The sequence below is a fragment of the Schistocerca piceifrons genome, chromosome X (genome assembly GCF_021461385.2).
Source record: "Schistocerca piceifrons isolate TAMUIC-IGC-003096 chromosome X, iqSchPice1.1, whole genome shotgun sequence".
Classification (NCBI taxonomy): domain Eukaryota; kingdom Metazoa; phylum Arthropoda; class Insecta; order Orthoptera; family Acrididae; genus Schistocerca; species Schistocerca piceifrons.
In genome coordinates this window covers 368,059,785-368,078,822 of record NC_060149.1, presented here as the reverse complement: position 1 = coordinate 368,078,822, position 19,038 = coordinate 368,059,785, and the positions used below count along the sequence as shown (strand labels likewise).

The 19,038-nt window shown below is 37.1% G+C and overlaps 1 protein-coding gene across 1 annotated transcript in view; it reads left to right on the top strand.

Moving 5' to 3' along the window:
- LOC124721804 (protein BCL9 homolog) overlaps window positions 1-19,038 on the top strand; it is an 89,672-nt gene that overhangs the window by 27,283 nt on the left and 43,351 nt on the right. Inside the window, exon 5 of the mRNA XM_047246925.1 lies at window positions 294-431. Coding sequence (XP_047102881.1) covers window positions 294-431 — 138 coding nt within the window. The remainder of the gene's footprint in view (window positions 1-293; window positions 432-19,038) is intronic.

Here is a 19,038-nt window from a genome sequence, read left to right as displayed (position 1 = left end):
AATAGTGACACGAAACTGAAATTTTGTTGGAGCATGCGGGATCCTGTTTGCTTGATTTGTACCTATCTGTTGATGTGTTACAGTTCTTCTTTTGTTCTCAACTGAACTGTGACTTTATGTGTGTTTGTTTATTATGTTATTCCTCTTGCATGTTTGTTTGCATTCAGGCATTTTTGTGTACGCTTTATCTGTTCTGCAGTGTCTTTAAGTATTGTCACAGGTGCAGTGTGTAGAGCGTGACAATTTACTGTTTGGCAACTTGATTGGGCTTGTGCATCTTGCTTGGTCCACAGAAACACCCACTGAAGATGAATCAGTTCAGCCGCCAGAACCCTGCGCAGTGGCTCAATAACCTGGTTCAAATGAAGCAGAAAGGAGGGCCGGGGGGCTTGAAAGGAAGCACCACTCCACTACCTGATCCATGGCTGCAAGTAAGAGCACAAACTAATCAAGTTGCTAGGCAAATTCGCCAATTACACTATTTTTTTTACTCAATAGCAATGTGATTTTGTGTGTGCAATGTTATTGCTATCATCTCTTCACCTACGGACAATGTTTGTTATGATAATTCTGAGTTAACTTTTGCTTTTGTTTGATGCACGTAATTGTAGGTAGCTAGGCAATTATATGTGGTTTGTCCATCGTGATTGAATATTTGTGTTTCATTTTAGAAATACCAAATTAATTATGTGTATGTAAAGAATATTAATCTTGTCATTTATTGCATTTCATGTGTGTACTTTGTGTTGTAGTTTCATTACAGATCTGTCAGTTGATAATTTAGCGAATTTATTGTCACAAATTGAGACTTTCACTTCATGTATGAGAATCCTATTCTCACTCATCATTGATTGTAAATAACAGCAGTTTCATGGAGACATAGCTTTCAGAGTTTTGTTGGAGCAACCATGTTCTCCTTTTGTACATATTTGTTTTTAATAGGCAGAAATACTTGCTAAAGGTTTGTATACAAATTCAGAATACTTTTGTAGTACTGTAGATTTATATGTTTCTAGGCTGCTTCTCCTTCTCTTTGTCACATATTCACTGTTCAGATGTTCAAACATGAAAAAAAAAGAACAGATTAGACCATGCAAAAGGGTAACATGTATTCCTATTTTTATTAAATAAAGTGATGTGTGTGGAAGCATACGGTAGTGACTTCCAGTATTCACAATGGTTAATAAGTATAGAGTCACATTTGGGAGGACGGCAGTTCAAGTTGCCATCTTGATTTAGGTTTTCCATTGTTTTCCTGAATTTCATGCCCTGTATCTTCCAAATTCGAGCATGTTCTCCTCCTTTTATGGCTTTATCATCAACGGCATTATACCATAATCATCCCTCTTTATTTCCAAGTAACTGGTGCCAAAAGTTATCGTTGTTTATGCTGTGGGTGATGTAGTTTTTGGGGACATGTTATACAGAATATGATTGTAAATGCATAGCTACCAACCTTGAGAAGAGGCTGTCAGTGATCACATTGCAGATACTGAGAAGGGAGAGGGGGGGGAGAGAGGGGTCAAGGACATATCTCCCCCCCCCCCCCACCCCCACCCTTCCGAAAGATTTTAATACATGGGAGCCAGATTTAGGTCTTTAAACAATATATATCAAATATTATCCAACCTTAAACAATGAAGATATATTTAATTGTATCATATTAAAATTAATCCAAATTATCATTTTCAGTGAAGAAAACTTCTTCAGCCTCAATGTCACTCACTCTTTCTGGGAATTTGATGGGGTAATCTGCAGTTGGTGATCACTTGGGCACATCCATGTTGTTTATTACTGACTGCTGCCATTTGCATTTATTTCTGACTCATAGAAAGTGTTGTAAACCTCTCCTCCTCCTCCTCCCCCCCCCCCCCCCCCCCCACTCATCCCACCACCTTTTCGTATGGCAGCAACTCACATAATTTGCTGATGATAAATTTTTCCAAAGTCAGATAACGAATACTGTTGTGCTGTGATATTGAGTTAACAAATGCTGTTCTTGCTGTGGTATTGAGAAATGAAGACCTTAATTTTCCTTATCTGCATCTCTGTTGCTGGAGCGAAGCAACGAAATATTTTTTTGTTGGGAGTCATGCTTCTGTTTAATATTTTTGTAACTATAACTTCAAGCATCACAGAGGCACTTCTCTGCTTCATGTTGTTAAATTTGCTGCTTATCCCCTCCATTTAATAAAAGAACACATGTAAAGACAACACACAACACTGCAGACAGAGCAAAAACAAACACTAGTGCTGTGTAGTGGCATTTAGTGGTAGCAGGCCAGGAACAGTGTTCCTTTGGTCTATATCGACACAGCTGCGGAACACTTGTTTTGTGTTGCCAAGATGCTGACAACATGTTGCAAAGAGTGGTAGTACTAGACGCGAACATGTTTCAAACTCTGTGTAAACATGCTTTTGGTAAGACGTGGTGATGAAATTATTCATATACAGCTTTACTGAGTACTTGGGAGGAAATTATTACAATCTATAAAATGTTTCAGTGACATATGTTAAGCAAAATGTAAACATTACCTTTTGTAAAAAAATCAAATTGTAAAATGTCTATTTCCATAAATTTTAGTAACTTCCCATAACTGTGTAATTAAGGTGATCAATCTGTAACAATTACGGACAATCCATAATAGTTGGCAGTCATGTAAATGTTTAACAGTTATGCAGTTAACATGCTTTGTTGAGGGTGTTTCATTGTCTGTCAAGGCGAATTGTACTCAGCAACATAAAGTAAGATAAACTTGAAATCATAAAGTTTCATAAACATATAAAAATCAGTAAAAGAAATTTAAGAAAAGTAGTAAAATATTGATTCTTACCAAGTGTAACAAGAAACAGTTCATTAGGATGAAAATTTTTAGAGTACCAATGGACAAAATTCAAGAGCATAGTAAATAAGTGTTAGACATGTATGCACCGGTTGTGAAGAATGAGAAGCAGCTGCCGTGGTTAACAACCAGTGTTCAGATCATACTACGAAAGTGAGTGTGCGTCATACAGATTTAAATGAAGGGAAAGTCTTGTTGATAAGCAAAATATTTGCAAAGCCACAATGACTGTGAGCAGGGCAAAGTGAAGTGTATCCAATGGATTTGGAATTAAAATTTTGTCTGCTGATGTAATGAAAATTCATAAGATGACAACGATGACATAGTGCACGCCAAAATACTGTTTCCAGTCTACTATAATTGTTTTACAGAGGAAGATCATCCTGTGGTTCATCTTTGTCATCATTGCAAAAATGACACAATGACAGAAATTAAGATATGTGATTGCAGAGTAGATCACCTAAAATTGCTCAACAGAGGAAAGATTACTAGCCTGTTGTCTTGACCCAAACAGGTCTGGTGCCCAATATACATGTTTGCAAGGAGCAAACCCCTAGTACAGAAAAGGAGTTGCAGCACAAAGGTAGCTTGCATACATGCAGGCAATGGGACTGCTCAGAGGGCTTATATATCTATTACACAAGTAATATGGGCGACACAAATTGAAACAAGTAATAAGTGTTTGTTAAAATATACACAGATATACTCAGCTTTAAGTAATGAATGATACGTGGCTCTGTAGGTAAAGTCCTACACACAAATCTAATCTATCACAGTGAAACACAGCCATCTAAACTGTAAAAGTTTAGTCTTCACTGCTGTAACAAAAGTTGTTTAGTTCATATGCAAGTTTGAATAACATTTTGACACTAGATGTTTACCGTCTGATGATCACTTGTGAATGATGACTGGGTATAATGGCTGCAACTGTTGGCTTGTGTTGGCCGGTAATAATAATAATAATAATAATAATAATAATAATAATAATGGTTTATTTGTCCATAATAACTTTTACAGTCATGGACATAGTCAGTCAGTACATATATGAACAATAATAATAGTTTAGTAGTAGAAATAAAGTACACACAACATTAAAAATCCTTGATGGAGTACAAACATTTAGCAATTGACAGCTGCTTTAATTTTCTTTTAAATATGTTTCCTTTTAACATTTTTATGGTATTTGGCAGTCTGTTGTAAAAAAAATCTTCCATCAGAAAATGGATTATGATCGGTTGCTTTTTTATTTCTGAATTTTATGTGGTAATCCTCTTTCTTCCTTGTGTTATAACTATGGATATCACTATTTATTATACTGTGCTCCATATTTTCTTTTACAAACAGTATAGTCCTTAGAACATATAATGAATACACTATTAGTATATTATACTTAATGAAGTATTCTCTACAGGATTGACATTTGCTAATATTCGCTATTATCCTAATTGCTCTCTTCTGGGCTCTAAAGGCCATATCCATGTATACCATTGGTGCTCTGCCCCAAATCTCAATACCGTATTGTAGGTGGGAGTGTATAATACCAAAATAGATTTGTCTTAAGACTGGTGATGCTATTATGCTAGAAAGGCGTTTTAGCAGGTAGGTATTACACGAGATTTTTTTACACATGTAGCTGATGTGCTCCTTCCATATAAGATGTTCATCAACTATAATACCCAGGAATTTATGTTTATCAATTGTTTCAGTTGATAACTCTGGCTCAGTATCCACTTGTCTTGATTTGTAATTTAGCATAAACTCCATTAGAATTGTCTTTTCTTTATTTAATGCCAATTTATTTTTAGTCATATATTCTGTGGTGAGGCTAGTGTTCGTCATATTATTTTGCACTGCTAGCTGTTTTGTAGGGCCCCGGCTTATGAAGGTGGTGTTGTCGGCATAATTCACAAGGTCTGTGTTTTTTGGAATTATTATATCATTGATGTACACAATGAACAGAAAAGGCCCAATAATACTTCCCTGAGGGACTCCACAGTTAAGAATTTGATAAGATGATTTTACTGTTTGTGTAAGTCCCCGGTTGTATGATACAACTTAACACATTGTCTCCTGTCAGCAAGGTACGATCTTAACAAATCTAATGCCACTCCTCTGACCCCATAAGTTTCTAACTTATGTAGAAGAATGCAGTGATTTACAGTATCAAAAGCCTTAGATAGGTCTAGAAAGGTGCCAATAACTTTGTTTCCATCATCAAGCTTATTCAATACTGCTTGAATAAATGTGGCTATGGCTGTTATTATAGACTTGCCCTTCCTGAAACCGTGCTGAGAACTTTTTAATATATTGTACTTAGAGAAAAATGATTCCATTTGATCAAGAAATAGCCTTTCCAACATCTTAGTAAGTTCTGATGTCAATGAAATAGGCCTATAATTTTGTACATCAGTAGTTTTTCCCTTTTTATGCACTGGTCTTATTTCAGTGACTTTTAATGAGTCAGGAAATGACCCCTGTCTGAAAGAGCTGTTTATTAAATGACAACTGTAGGTTGGAGCTAGTGATCCAGAACTGTTGCTGATGATGAACTGGCCGCATATGATTGTGTGTTCCCATTTATTAGCTACAAGCATAATGATGTCAATCTGTGATATAGTTGGCAATGCAGAAAGTATTTCCTGGTGTCAGTGCCCTCTGTGTCAGCTGAAACAATTATATGTGCATGGAGCAGGCTCTGTAGGTATTGTGGCGGAAGCATAGACAGATTGCCATTTATGAGTGCCATCTATGTGGTGACTGATCAGAACATGGAGGTGGCTGGCATGGAGACTGCCTGGTTGGTGATACCCACTGTAGTTATTGCTGTGTACTGCGTGCGCCTGCACATACAGGATGAACATAATGAGATACCTTCATGATTATACGTGGATTATTGAAAAGAACTTGCTCTCCATTAACAGCAATTGTTCATTGTAACAGTGAAGGTTTCCGAGCAGCTTCAAAGAAGTGTAGGTTTTTATTGTACTCAAGAAGGGTCACCAGACAAATGCCATCTGTTGGAGGATTACGGGGTTATGGAAAAATTTGCACGCATGTTATGGTCTTTATAGAGACCAAAAACCTGTGTAGTAATCAGCATGGGTGCTGCAAACAGCAATCCTGTAAACGTCAACTTGCACCATGAGGTCCAGAGGTTAACAGGAAACTGCGCCCAAGCCGATGCCGTGTTCTGTGTCTTCCAGAAAGTGTTCTGATACAATTTTGCTCTTTTGCATAGGGGAAAAAATACGAACTTACAGAATATCAGATCAGTTTAGTGACGGTATTGATTATTTCCTAACAAATAAAGCTGTACATGTCATTCTGAAAGAGGATGATTCAGCTTATATGGACACTTACAAACAGTCATGCTTCTCTCTTACCATTTGTGAGTGGAATGGTTGAGTGAGATAATTGGTAATGGTGTCCAAATTACCCTCTGCCACACAGAATATGGTGGCTTTAGGAGTATACGTGCAGATATATAAAAGAATGTGGCACATGATGATGTTGATGATGTTAGACGTTGTCTAGGCTATGTGTGTAATAATCATGTACAGAATGAGCAAGACAGTGTCTGGTCACACTTCAACAGTTTGCATCCATTTCAGCTCTGGAGAACAACAATCCAGAACCCTGTTGGCACTGTGGGGTACAGATTTCATTGTTCCACGTGGGTACCTCTGCTAATAGCATGACATAGGCAACAGATTAATATTTGTACTTTTCAAGGAAGTTAAAAAAAAAAAAAAAATCAAATGTTGGTACATGTCAGTGGCAGACCACATTTGTGTCAAAGACATGAAACTACGATTACCTCATCTTAGTAGTATGCATTTTGTGAATAAAAATAATAATAGCAAGTGGTGGTTGTCCATGTGCATAATGGGTCTTCTGATATGTATATCATTATCCCTCACAGCTGAACAATACTCCAGTCCGATGAAAGTTACGTATTACTTGACACTTTACATCTTCGAGATCATCCCAGGAAATCTGAGTTAAATACGGGAAAAGCCCAGAAATTTTTTATAATTCCTGGAATTTTTCATTGTTTTAGTTTTGAGTTTTACATCTTCAAGGTGTATACGCCCTGGGAAATTGGGAAAACTGTGGAAACTTTTTACATCCAGGAAAAACAAAGAAATTTTTAGAATTCTGGGAATTTTTCATTGTTTTAGTTTTCAATCAAATATTTGGAATTTTGATTGGTAAGAACTGATACTCTAACAAAGAATTTTACTTTAGCCCACTACTGCAGAATAATACTGAAACAGTAAAACATAAATGAGAGAATAACATCAAAATAAGTCTTTAGTTGCAAAGAAAATGTGCCATTTACAACAACAAAGCACAGTGCACACAAAATTGTCTGCCAACACAAAATCTGTCAATGGCTGTAGGTTGAAGACTATGCAATACTTAGTAACAATAAACTACTTTCGAGGATTATGATGTAACGACTGTTTACATTTCTAACAGGTCGGGATAAAATATTGTGAATGGTGGTTTGAGAATGTTACTTCAAAGTAAATTTCCTTTTACACAAGGTGACTTATATTACATGTGAGAAAATGTGATGATTTTCACAGAGCATTTGACTCTCATTCAAAACTTAACATTTTGCGAGACCAGCTACTTAGAAAAATTTCAGGCCCAGAAGACCAGCCATTTTACTGACACAATTGTATTTGATGTATCTTAAAGGAGTTTATATTGACCGAGATGATGAGGCAAGTACATGTTTTTTAAATGGGACGCTATACTTTTTTTACCATCATTCAAACGCTCTGGAAAAGACGCGTATAGTGATGTAACGCATGTTGCTATTGTGATTCAAACTTCACTTAAAAGACACTGGGAAATATTGTACAATTGAAGGTCGAGGCGCTCGGAAGTGGCTGCAGACTGTAAACACGCCTCGCGTGACGCGCAGGCCGAGTTGCCGTGCTGTATGCAGCATGCACGGCCTACGCTATGTAGGTAAATCCTCATCCACCCTCTTTTAAGCAAATTTTGAATCACAATAGCAACATGCGTTACATCACTATACGCGTTCGAATGATGGTCAAAAAAGTATATCGTCCTATTTGAAAAACATGTACTTGCCTCATTATCTCAGTCAATATAAACGTTGTGATTATTGTGCATGTGCCAACGTATGTGCCCCATAGTCCACTATGATTCGCCGAAAACTGCATGCCGATACGTGCAATCGCCCCCGGAATAAAGTGGGTGTTACGTCTTACGCAACTCACCCTGTATATATTAATTTAAACTGTTAACTTTTCCTATTTGTGTATTTGCACTAATTAACAATGATGTTGCTATTTGCTGACAATGTCACATGTCCTATGCTCTGAATATCTGCAGTCATTGGCTGGTGAGATCACATGATGTGAGCTATGATGATTGGCTGACGAATGTGCATCACAAAGCGCAGTCTGAATTTCAGTGCTTTGGAAGCTGAAATTCATATTTATACTTTCATAATGCAAAACTGTGCAGTGTACATTTTCCGCACATCAAAGATCTTTCCAAAATGCATTGTTTTTTGCTGGGTTTCATTTCCTGGAGTGCCGGGAAATTCTACACCAGTGTATAAAACCTTCACCATTCAAAGGATTAATAAGTTTTACAGCTTCAAGGGAAATTGTATTGCATGTGAATTTTCTGCTAATGCCACAACAAAGTGTCAGTTCACTTGCTATGTTTGAGTAGTGCTCAGCAGCTGATACACTTGGACAAGTGTCTTTTACTAACAGATGTCGAGTCCTGACTGTCAATTGCTGACACAGTGGGCTGTGTTTGGTTCTGTCTGCTGTGTAGGCAATCTGCTTCCTGTTTGCTCTACTGAAAATGCTATCTACATGTTTACTAACTACATTTTATAAGCATTAAATAACAAATAGCACTGGTAGATATTTTCAAAGGTGTTTGACTGTGGGAATCACAGTATTCTCCTAGATAAACTGTAGTTTTATGGGACAGATGCTAAAGCCAACCAATGGATAATGTCATATGAAACCAAAAAAATGCAAAAAGTTGTACCTAGTAAGTCAACAAATGTAGTCGGGGGACATTAGCCGACTGAAGGGAATCGTATACGGTGTTCTCCAAGTCTCAGTCATCTGCACATTTTAAAAAGACACAATATATTCAGTTCTGCACATCTGGAGGTTCTGCACCCTTCGTATGTGTAACACATGGTGAGAAAATAGAGTGGAAACTTCAAAATCCACAGGTGTCCATATCAGTGAGAATTTAAACTGGAAAAAACACATTTTGGAACTCCTAAAACAACTTAGTTCACCCACATTTGGATTTAGAATCGTTGCACACCTTGACGAAAGACAAACCAGTAAGTTGACATATTTTATGTATATTCACTCACTTTCATGTGGAATAATGTTCTGGGGTAACTCACTTTAAGAAAGGAAGTCTTCATTGCTCGAAAACGTGCTGTGAGAATATTATGTAGACATCTGTTTAATGAGTTAGGCATTCTGACTGCTGCTTGTCAGTATACTTATTCCCTCATGAAATGTGTTGTAAATAATTCACTGCTTTTCAAAGGAACAATGATGTATATAATTACAGTATGAGAAGAAAAAATTACATTCATTACACCGCAGTAAGGTTTTCTTTAGCGCTATGGGTGCCCAATGCTGTAACCAAAATTTCTGTTCACTTACTCAGTGATATAAAATGTCCAACAGCAGAGTAAAATTTGAAAATAAATTGGAATCATTTCCCCTTGACAACTCCTTCTGTTTTGTGGAAGAATTTCTATTATTGTAATGTGTAAAAGGTGTGGAAAAGCAAATTCTGAGGTGAGATGTTTATTCATTCCTGAATGAACATTACAGATTCATTATTTATTGATGACAAACTTGGAAATCAAATAATTGAGGGACAATTAAAGGGACTGTACAGTAAATGGAGCAAAAAGTATCTCACCAGGTTCTGGTTACAGAACATAATCATGGTATTCAACAGTTCAAGCCTGACAAAAATGTTCCAGGGATGTGAAGCAGCCCATGTGGCATGTGTTGCATTTGCGTTTAGAGAACAATTTGGAATTCATTTAGAGTTTGTCGGTTATTGAAAGTCTGGTATCAATTAGGAGCACCCCTCTGTGCTCGGTAGGTTTTAGATGTGAGTATCTTGCTGACAGCTACATTATTTGAAATCTCATCAGCTGCTGATTGAGTAACGTTCTGTGTGTTGTTAGAAATTTTTGTGTTATGAAAAACAGTTTGCTGTCTTGTTCTCATGCAGATAATGATCTGAGATCTCATACTTTTGCTCCTTAGTCTTCATGATGTTTCTTGGGGTTACACAGAACTTTTCAAAAGTCGATGAAAGTCTCCCCTCCAGAAAAGCATTACTTCAGCCTTGTACTGGAATCCTTGAATGATAACATACAGCAATATTTCCATGGTTCACTCTGGAATTTTACCTGTTGTAAGTACACTGAATATGTTCCTGTTGTAAATAATTGCCAATTAGAATGTGAAAATCTGTTGAGGACTGACTGCCACTGCATATGGTTATTAATTGAGAGAGATCTGTCTCCTGGCATACGGGTTACCTTCATTTTGCTTTCTATTTGCTGAACATGTAGATATCCATATGTGAGCAACTGTGTTCATACATACATTACTTTTCCTTCCAAGGATGCCAATGTGTAGTTAATAGTGTGTAGGACCTTTTACTATTACAGCATTTCATCTTTGACAAAACCTTTGTGGCTAGTTCTAAAACACTGTAGACTAAGTTTATTTCCAAACTTTGCAAAGTATGGTGAAAAATTATTGCTTGTAGGCCAATCTAGCTTTTTTTTTTAATCAAAACTAAAGGTCAGAGCCCAAATTAGGAAAAAGAGCCCCAATCCATCACATCTCCTTCACCAAATTTCATTATTATTACTACCCGCTCTGGCAAATGCCTTTTACTGGGTATTCTCTGGATCTGCTTACTCCCATTTGAATGCTGCATCATATATTGTGACTCAGTTCTCCAGGGACACACATTTAGGACTGAGGTTCAAATACATGACCAGCAATCTAGATTCAGATTTTCTTTGGCATCCTTAAATCACCTAAGGTAATTTTGTGATAGTATTTACCATATTGATTCCTTTTGGGAAAGATACACTTATTTACTTTGCCAAACTGAAGAGGTGTAATTACCTTATCATTGATGGGATATTGAACCTTAATATTTCTACTTCTTCCTTCAGTTCTCTTTAAAATCTTCTATTGTTTCAAAGGGTAATGATGGTGTTGTTGGCACCTCTTTAAGCAATGTCTGCATTTCATCTTGTGATCAATGTCTCCTGAAAAGATGATGAGAAACAGAGATCTATTGTCTCTTGGTGTAGTATTCTGCCACTGATCCATTTTGCAGTAGTTAACGAAGCCAAACCTTTCTGGGTCATTAAAACTGGCTGCTGTACTGTGGCTTGAACCCAGAACCTTTGCCTTTTGGGGGCAAACGCTCTACCACCTGAGCTATCCACACTTGGATATCTCTGTCGGTAGAGATTATGCACGAAAAAGGTTCGAGTGTTGGTCTGGCACAAAATTTTAATCTGCCAGGAAGTTTCAAATTTGTACTCACTCTGGTGTAAAGTGAATGTTTATTCAGTTAACAAAGGTATCAGACAGTTGTATCAGAAAGTATTCTTTAGTCTTTGACAGTCTATATCAGTTAATTTAATAGGCCAAACTGATTATTGGTCGTATTACTTTCCTGACCCCTTTTTTTAACATAAAAGATGTGGGTGGATATTACTTTAGTGAAATCTCTCTAACATAATTCTAGAACTTGAGACACCACACGATCATGCCCTTTTCATACACACACTTATTTCTCCATTGAATCTTTCTGACAGAAAATGTGTTTATGGCATAAATATGCTGGTTTGCACGTATTTATCCATGGATAGGAAGTTTGTTGTAACACAGTACAGTTGGTAGGGCATCTGTTTATCTGCATAGTATAGGTTAACTGGATGCAATTTAATGTTGCATACAATTGGCTTGATGCAGATAGCCTGTTCTCCAAGCACTTGTATAAATATACAAGGGTAATCCCAAAAGTAAGGTATCCTATTTTTTTATAAGTACATAGATCTGTTTATTTCTACAATGGTTTGCATCAGTTTACAGCTTGAACATTTAGCTATTTTTTGAGGGGGACCTTACTTTTGGGAATACCCTCGTAGTAGTCATCACTGCCGGATGACTGGTACGTTTGACCTCCACTGTAATATTGCAAGGTAATTTTTGTTAAGATGTGCTACTTCTGTTGCTTATGAAGATTAAAGGATTTGAAAGGAGCGAGTTTCATATCACTGTCTGGCCATCCAAATTACAGGTTTAGTTTTTCGTTGTTTTCCATTAAATAGCTTTAGTAAATGCTAGGATGATTTCTTCAAAACTGACAGCTAATATACTTGTCCTATCCTCATCGACAGGGAATTAAGCACAAAGCTTTTTGCCTGTGTTTTCATTTACACTCAAAATTAATTTTTTTAGCAACTCTACTCAAAGTTTTCTTTTCTATTTCATAAGTCATTAGAAGTAATGCACTTTTGTGAGCTTCTCTTTTCACAAGAATTTTAAGAGGTCATTTAATTATGTTCTCTCTCGGAGTTGTGACGTAAGTTGGTTCTTATCAATGATGTTGGTCATTTTGCCTCATTTTATTTACAGTTTAAGTATTGTATTTTTTTGTTAAAAGTGCCTCACAAGAATTCAAAACATGTAAATAGAATATTTCAGGGGAAATAATTCTTGCAATGTAAGGTGAATTTTTGTGAATCCTGTAATTCTTTCATCTTGTGGTTGTTGTGTTGAAATAATATGTACTGTGACATATTGTGATAGATGGAACAGTTAACTTTATTCCATCCTCTTTTTGTGCCATTTCATTCTCCCACTGACAGCTTAACATGGTGGGATGATTTCCATGCTCGTTAATAAGGGAGACAAGTGCCTGTAACAACATGGAGGTGCTTTCCTATGGAGCTGAGAGTTTCCCATGGTTCTTGTTATCTGCACAGTTTGTCTTTATTACTACGGTTCTGTTCTATGAGATGGAACATTGATTTGGGATCTTTCCATGTTGATTTATATTCTCTATTGTGCACCAAATCTGCATCAACTATAACTGCTATAGAGTTTCCCAAATGGGTCCACAACTGATCTGATGTCCATAGTTGACAAAAACACACACACGTTTAGAATATATTTATGTGGAAAGACTTATTAAATAACCCAACTTGAGAATTGGCATTGAAGACAATACATATCGGGCGTACATACAATGATATGGATATATTTCTATCCTATTTCTGACAAATGTATCTTTGGAATACCACTTCATCGTATATGATCGAACTGGATACTAACAATCCTACATGTTTTGCTGTTAGTCAAGTGTCGAGATGAAAAACAAAATACTGGAGGTGGAGAAAGGGGATATGGAAAAAAAGACTTTTTTGACAAATCTGTGTGCACTGTTGTAACAAACATTAAAAGCAATAAAACTTGTATTTGAAATTTTTGTATATCTGTTACCATTTCAACAGCATTCTCTCAAAAATATTAAACTTTTTTTCCCTCCAATGTGGTGTTTCATCTCTTAACAGTCATATGGGCACATATAAAAAAAAATAGTGTACCTTATTTTGCTCTACACTACAACATATTCAGAGCTGATCAAAATTGGCTGGCTGGGGTGGCTGAGCGGTTCTAGGCGCTGCAGTCAGGAACTGCGCGGCCACTACGGTCGCAGGTTCGAATCCTGCCTCGGGCATGGATGTGTGTGATGTCCTTAGGTTAGTTAGGTTTAAGTAGTTCTAAGTTCTAGGGGACTGATGATCTCAGAAGTTAAGTCCCATAGTGCTCAGAGCCATTTGATCGAATTTTTTTTGATCAAAATCGAAGTATATCACTTAGATAGGTTTACTTGTCAGTTGAAGTCCAGAGATTTCATGAGTGGAATTAACCAAGAAGTCCTTCATTGCATTTAGTTAGTGGCATGTAAACTCCTAACAGGAAAAGAAAAGAAAATGAAAATACTTTCCATCATATTATTGTTATAAATGTGCATAAACCATTCAGCTAACATGTGCACTCTAAATGCGTCCTCTGTGTTAATTTGTTGTAAATCGTGAGTGTCTCATTGTGTCCTACCACATTTGTGCTTCTCATGTTTATCCTGTATGCCATTCATTATGTTTCTTCCCAACTTTGCATGCAGTCTTATATACTTTATTCCTGCATTTCCTTTGGAATATTGTACTAATTTCATCTTCTCAAATTATTCCCTCTTCTTCTACACACTTGTTTGGATTTGTGACACTAATTTTGCCACACATGGCCTGGTGCATCATGTTGCCTTCTTAGCATTTCATCACTGTATTGCAATTTTTAACCTTTAAAGAATTATTAGTAATTTATTACCTGTTTCAGTTCGTTTTTTACATGTCAGAATATGTATGGGTAGCTGATAAATGTGCAATACGCACTTTGAACTTTATGTATAAATTACTGTGTTATCTGTAAAAAATTGTTTGCTGATGCATACATAATTTGGACTTTACGTGCATTACAGAATTATATGCCTGTTAATTTTATTGCTCTAAAACTCAACACTAGTTCAGTATTGTCATTAATTCAACAACTGTTCCAATATTGAAACAAAATGTACAGACAGAAATAACCCTGCTGATTTACTCGATGACCAGGTACGCTGTATGCACAAGTATAAGGTTTGTCACACTACACAGCATTATTTTCTGGTTTTACGTTACCCTGGTTCTGGTTATGTGGTGTGAAATAATTATTCTGTGTGTGCAGAGTTTTGGTTTGAAAATGGTCAAAATTTGGTTCCCTTTTCTTTTTCAGCAAAACTCTTTGAATAATGCAAGAAACAGTAAATTATTGTTCAGGCCTTTTACTATGTTATTACCAACATTCATTGTTATTTTTATTCTTTGCCAGAAATAATTAGCAGTCTTTGAGCTACAATGTCATGTTGAACAAATGTTCATTTTTGTGTCAAGTTAATAAAAACCTCACGCACTAGGAAATGGCACTACTAAATTAATTTCTTCATATACGGGTCCACAACCTCCGTGTATCGTCTAAATGATGGAACCCTTATAACCACCGTTTGCTGTCAGTTTTATTCCTTTAATGCACCATGGATTTAAATTCCATTACTGGTCAGTTTTGGCCGAAGGCCTTTTTCAGATGCATGATATTGGCATTAAAAACTTGTTCAACATTAACACAAAACAAGTTTTTAAAATGTGACACACACACATCATCAATATCATACCTTTGAAAATGGACGTAGGCTGAGACTGGTCAGTAATGTAATGCATGTGCACAGTGCATTAAAGGAATAAAACTGACAGCCTGTGGTTGTTAAAATAGTTTCACCATTTAGACGACACTACAAAATGATCAAAGCTGCAACTTCATCTCTCTCTGGACATTTAGTCATCTAATACACAGACAGAAAAAAACTGCAACACCAAAAACTAATTAATGTAGAGTAATAAAATTTCAGTGATATATTTGCATAGGTAATGTATGTAAATGATTAACATAGCAAGACCACAGTGTAATGTAAGTGCGAGGTAAACCATAGCAGATGTGGAATGCTGCAACATTGCAAGACCACATGTCAATCTAAGTGCCAGGTAAACCATTGCAAATGTGAAATGATGGTACATTAATAATCAGTGTGACCACCAGAATGTTGAATGCAAGCGGGCTTAATTTGTGGGATACTGTTCCAAGCCTGTTGCTTTTGGTCAGTCAATACAGGCTCGGCTAATGCTGATGATGGATGATGCTGGAGTTGTCGTCCAATGTATCCCGTATGTGCTCGACCGGAAACAAATCTGGCGATTGAGCAGGCAAAGCAACATGTCAACAGTCTGTAGAGCATGTTGGGTTACAACAGCGGTCTCTGGGCAAGTGTTTTTCATGAATGGCAGCACAACAGGTTGAATAACCAGGTTGACATACAGATTTGCAGTCAGGGTGCATGGGACAACCGCGAGAATGCTCTTGCTGTCGAATGAAGTCACACTCCAGGTGTAGATCCAGGGTGTCTAGCATGCAGACAGATTTGTTGCAGGCCCACAACTGGCCTCCTCCTAACCAATGCACGATCATCACTGGCACAGAGTCTGAACTAGCTTTTAACAGAAAATACAACACACCTCCACCCCATCGTCAAATGAGCTTTTGTTTAACACCACTGAAAATGCAAATGGCTGTGGTTTGGGGTCAGTGGAATGCATGCTTTAGGGCGTCTGGTTTGGAGCTGTCCTGGAAGTAACCAATTTGTAACAGTTCGTTGTGTCACTGTGGTGCCAACTGCTGCAGATGTGGCACAATGCACCAGAGCCATACACAGCTCGATGGTCTTCCCTCTAGGTAGTGCCACGTGGTCGTTTGGAGCCCAGTCTTCTTATGAACGTACGTTTTCGTGACCAGCACTGCCAGCAATCGTGTACAGTGGCTACATTCTGCTGAGTCATTCTGCAATGTCGCAGAAGGAACATTCGGCTTCTTGTAACCCTATTACACAACCTCGTTCGAACTCAGAGAAGTGTTGATAATGGCATCTTTGTCACCTTAAAGGCATGCTTGACTAACATCAATTCACCACATCCTGTCTCAGAAGTAACTAATGCTCACAACTGTTACAGTATGTATTTAAATCAAACCTGATTTGCATCCTCTTATGCGACTGGTGCGAAATTTGAATAGACGTCATCTTTCAGACAATGAAACATGCCTACCAATTTTCATTTATGTTGCACAACTCCTTGGTGTAGTGATTTTTTGTCTGTCAGTTTAATTACAATAGCCATCTGGATAAATTCTTATCTTGATATTACCGACACTGACATTTAGTTTGAAAAGAATAAGAAATAAATTTGACTTGTGTCCATCACTTAAGCTATCAAATAAAATAACTTTTATCCATTTGAGGGGGCACTACTATCTATCATGTCTTCCTTTCGTAAAAGTAGTTACACTCCTAGACTCATTGAAATACTTTGTAGCTGAGAATAACGATCTGTTTCACTTCCATTACATAGCTTTTACAGAAGCAAGCTACTTGTGTAGCAAAAGCAGTAGGCTTCATCTCTAGGCATGTTTGTGTACTTTGGCACAGACCTGACAAAATGTGTCTTTCTTTGTGTATACTCAAAACAGTATATAGAAAATTGAGTGAAGAATGATTTAACTCATTACAGTGGTATTGTAACAGTAATGATTGATGGTTTGTGAATTCAGTTATCCTTTCTCATTTGTTCCAGGGTAGTGTTGACTCCTCCATGCTGCCACTACTGTTATAGTTGTGTTTTACTGCACAAATATATTACAAAACATTCACATTATTATTGCGCTTAAAAATAAACAATTAAATACAGTAGCATTGTGGTACTCATTACTATTCTGTAGCTTGATGGATCAATGCAAAACCAGTTATAGTGACATTGTGTAACCTGAACATTACACTGCACATATTGATGACTTGTAAATGACCAGAGGGGCCAAAATCAGCTGAAGGGAAAATGTTATCACTTAATAATCACATACTCCATGACTTCCCTGTGATTACATTGTAGGAGAACCCTCACCGCTATTGGTAAGGTTCAGGTGAAGACTGTTTACCACTACCTTACCTCAATCTGTGGATGATAAAGTGACAAAAATGTTAGTGTTTAGTGTTGTTCACTCTAGTGGATGCGTGTGAAGTGCACTATTGTATTTCATTGTCATGAATAATGGTATAAATTAAAGGAAGAGAAATGATAGAACTTACTATTGTTATCAGCATTTAGTGTGCTCATTGCAAAAGCTACCAAAGGATCTGCTAAGTGGACAATTTCCTCACTTCGCATCTAATACAGGATGTTGACAACAATACTCTGTTCAGGAACTGTATACCTTACGCCTCTTCACCACCTGACAGCCTTATTCAAGATACAAAAATATCCTTGTACAACCAACATTCTAAGTAGGTACCTCTATGTTGAGTGCTGTTTCTGTGGTGTCCACAGACAAAGTTGAATATATGTTGAAATTTATGCAGTAAATGAGAACACACTGCAATGGTATCAGTTTGATCTCTGTGTCTCTGCCACACCTCATACATCTGTTCCTCTATTCTGTCAAATAACTGTGCTGAGGCATGCCACTAATAGGGACTCATTTCTGTTTCTGACTGTTTCTTCAGAAATTCATACATGTGGAAGAAGAGGAAGTGGGGTTTGAAGGAAGAAAGAGTAGGGATTAACATCCTGTTGACAAAGAGGGCTTGTGAGACTAAGTATAAACTCAGAATGAGGAAAGAAATCAACTGCCTCTTTCGAAGGGAACAGTTCTAGTATTTGCTGTAAACGATTTTGGGAAACCACAGAAAACCTAAATGTAAATAACTGGATGATTTAAACTGCTTTTCTTCCTAGTGCAGATCCATTGTCTTACCATTGCATCATCTTGCTCGATAAGAGATGAGAGATGTTTAAGACTTGCAGACATTGGGGCTGGGAAGGTTGCATCCTTGATTGATGTGTGTTTACGGGTCAGTGTGATATGGAGCATCTGACTTCATTAAGCAGGGAGGTACATATATGATATAGATTGTGAAACTACTGTTTAAGTTGATAGCATTGTGCCTAATAGCCCTTAACTGAGAGTTCAAACCTGTTGGGAACTACAATTTGATGTTGAATGTTCTTGTAATTGCTTTTTTGTTCTAATACCATATAGACTGCTGGTATTGTTTAATAATCGGGAGTGGGGTCCATTGTGGTGGGAGTGTGGGGATGTGTTTTGGAGCCAAGTCTGTCTGCAGAGGCTTTGATAAGACTGTCAGCATATTGGAGAGCTTATAACTAGATGTGACAGGTGGCACTGATATATGGGAGGGAAGAAAAGAAAGTAAGAAAATAACGTCTTTTTTGTAGGAAGCACATTGTGCTCATGTGGGAGCGATCTAGGTGCTTATAAAACAATAAATGGTAGCCAAGATCACAGGGATTCTTTTTATTCCATGATTACAGGTTTCGGTGAAACTAAAGCCGCCATCATCGGATCTTAGGACACATACAGTTTAAAACATCAAGGCAAACAATGGTGATATT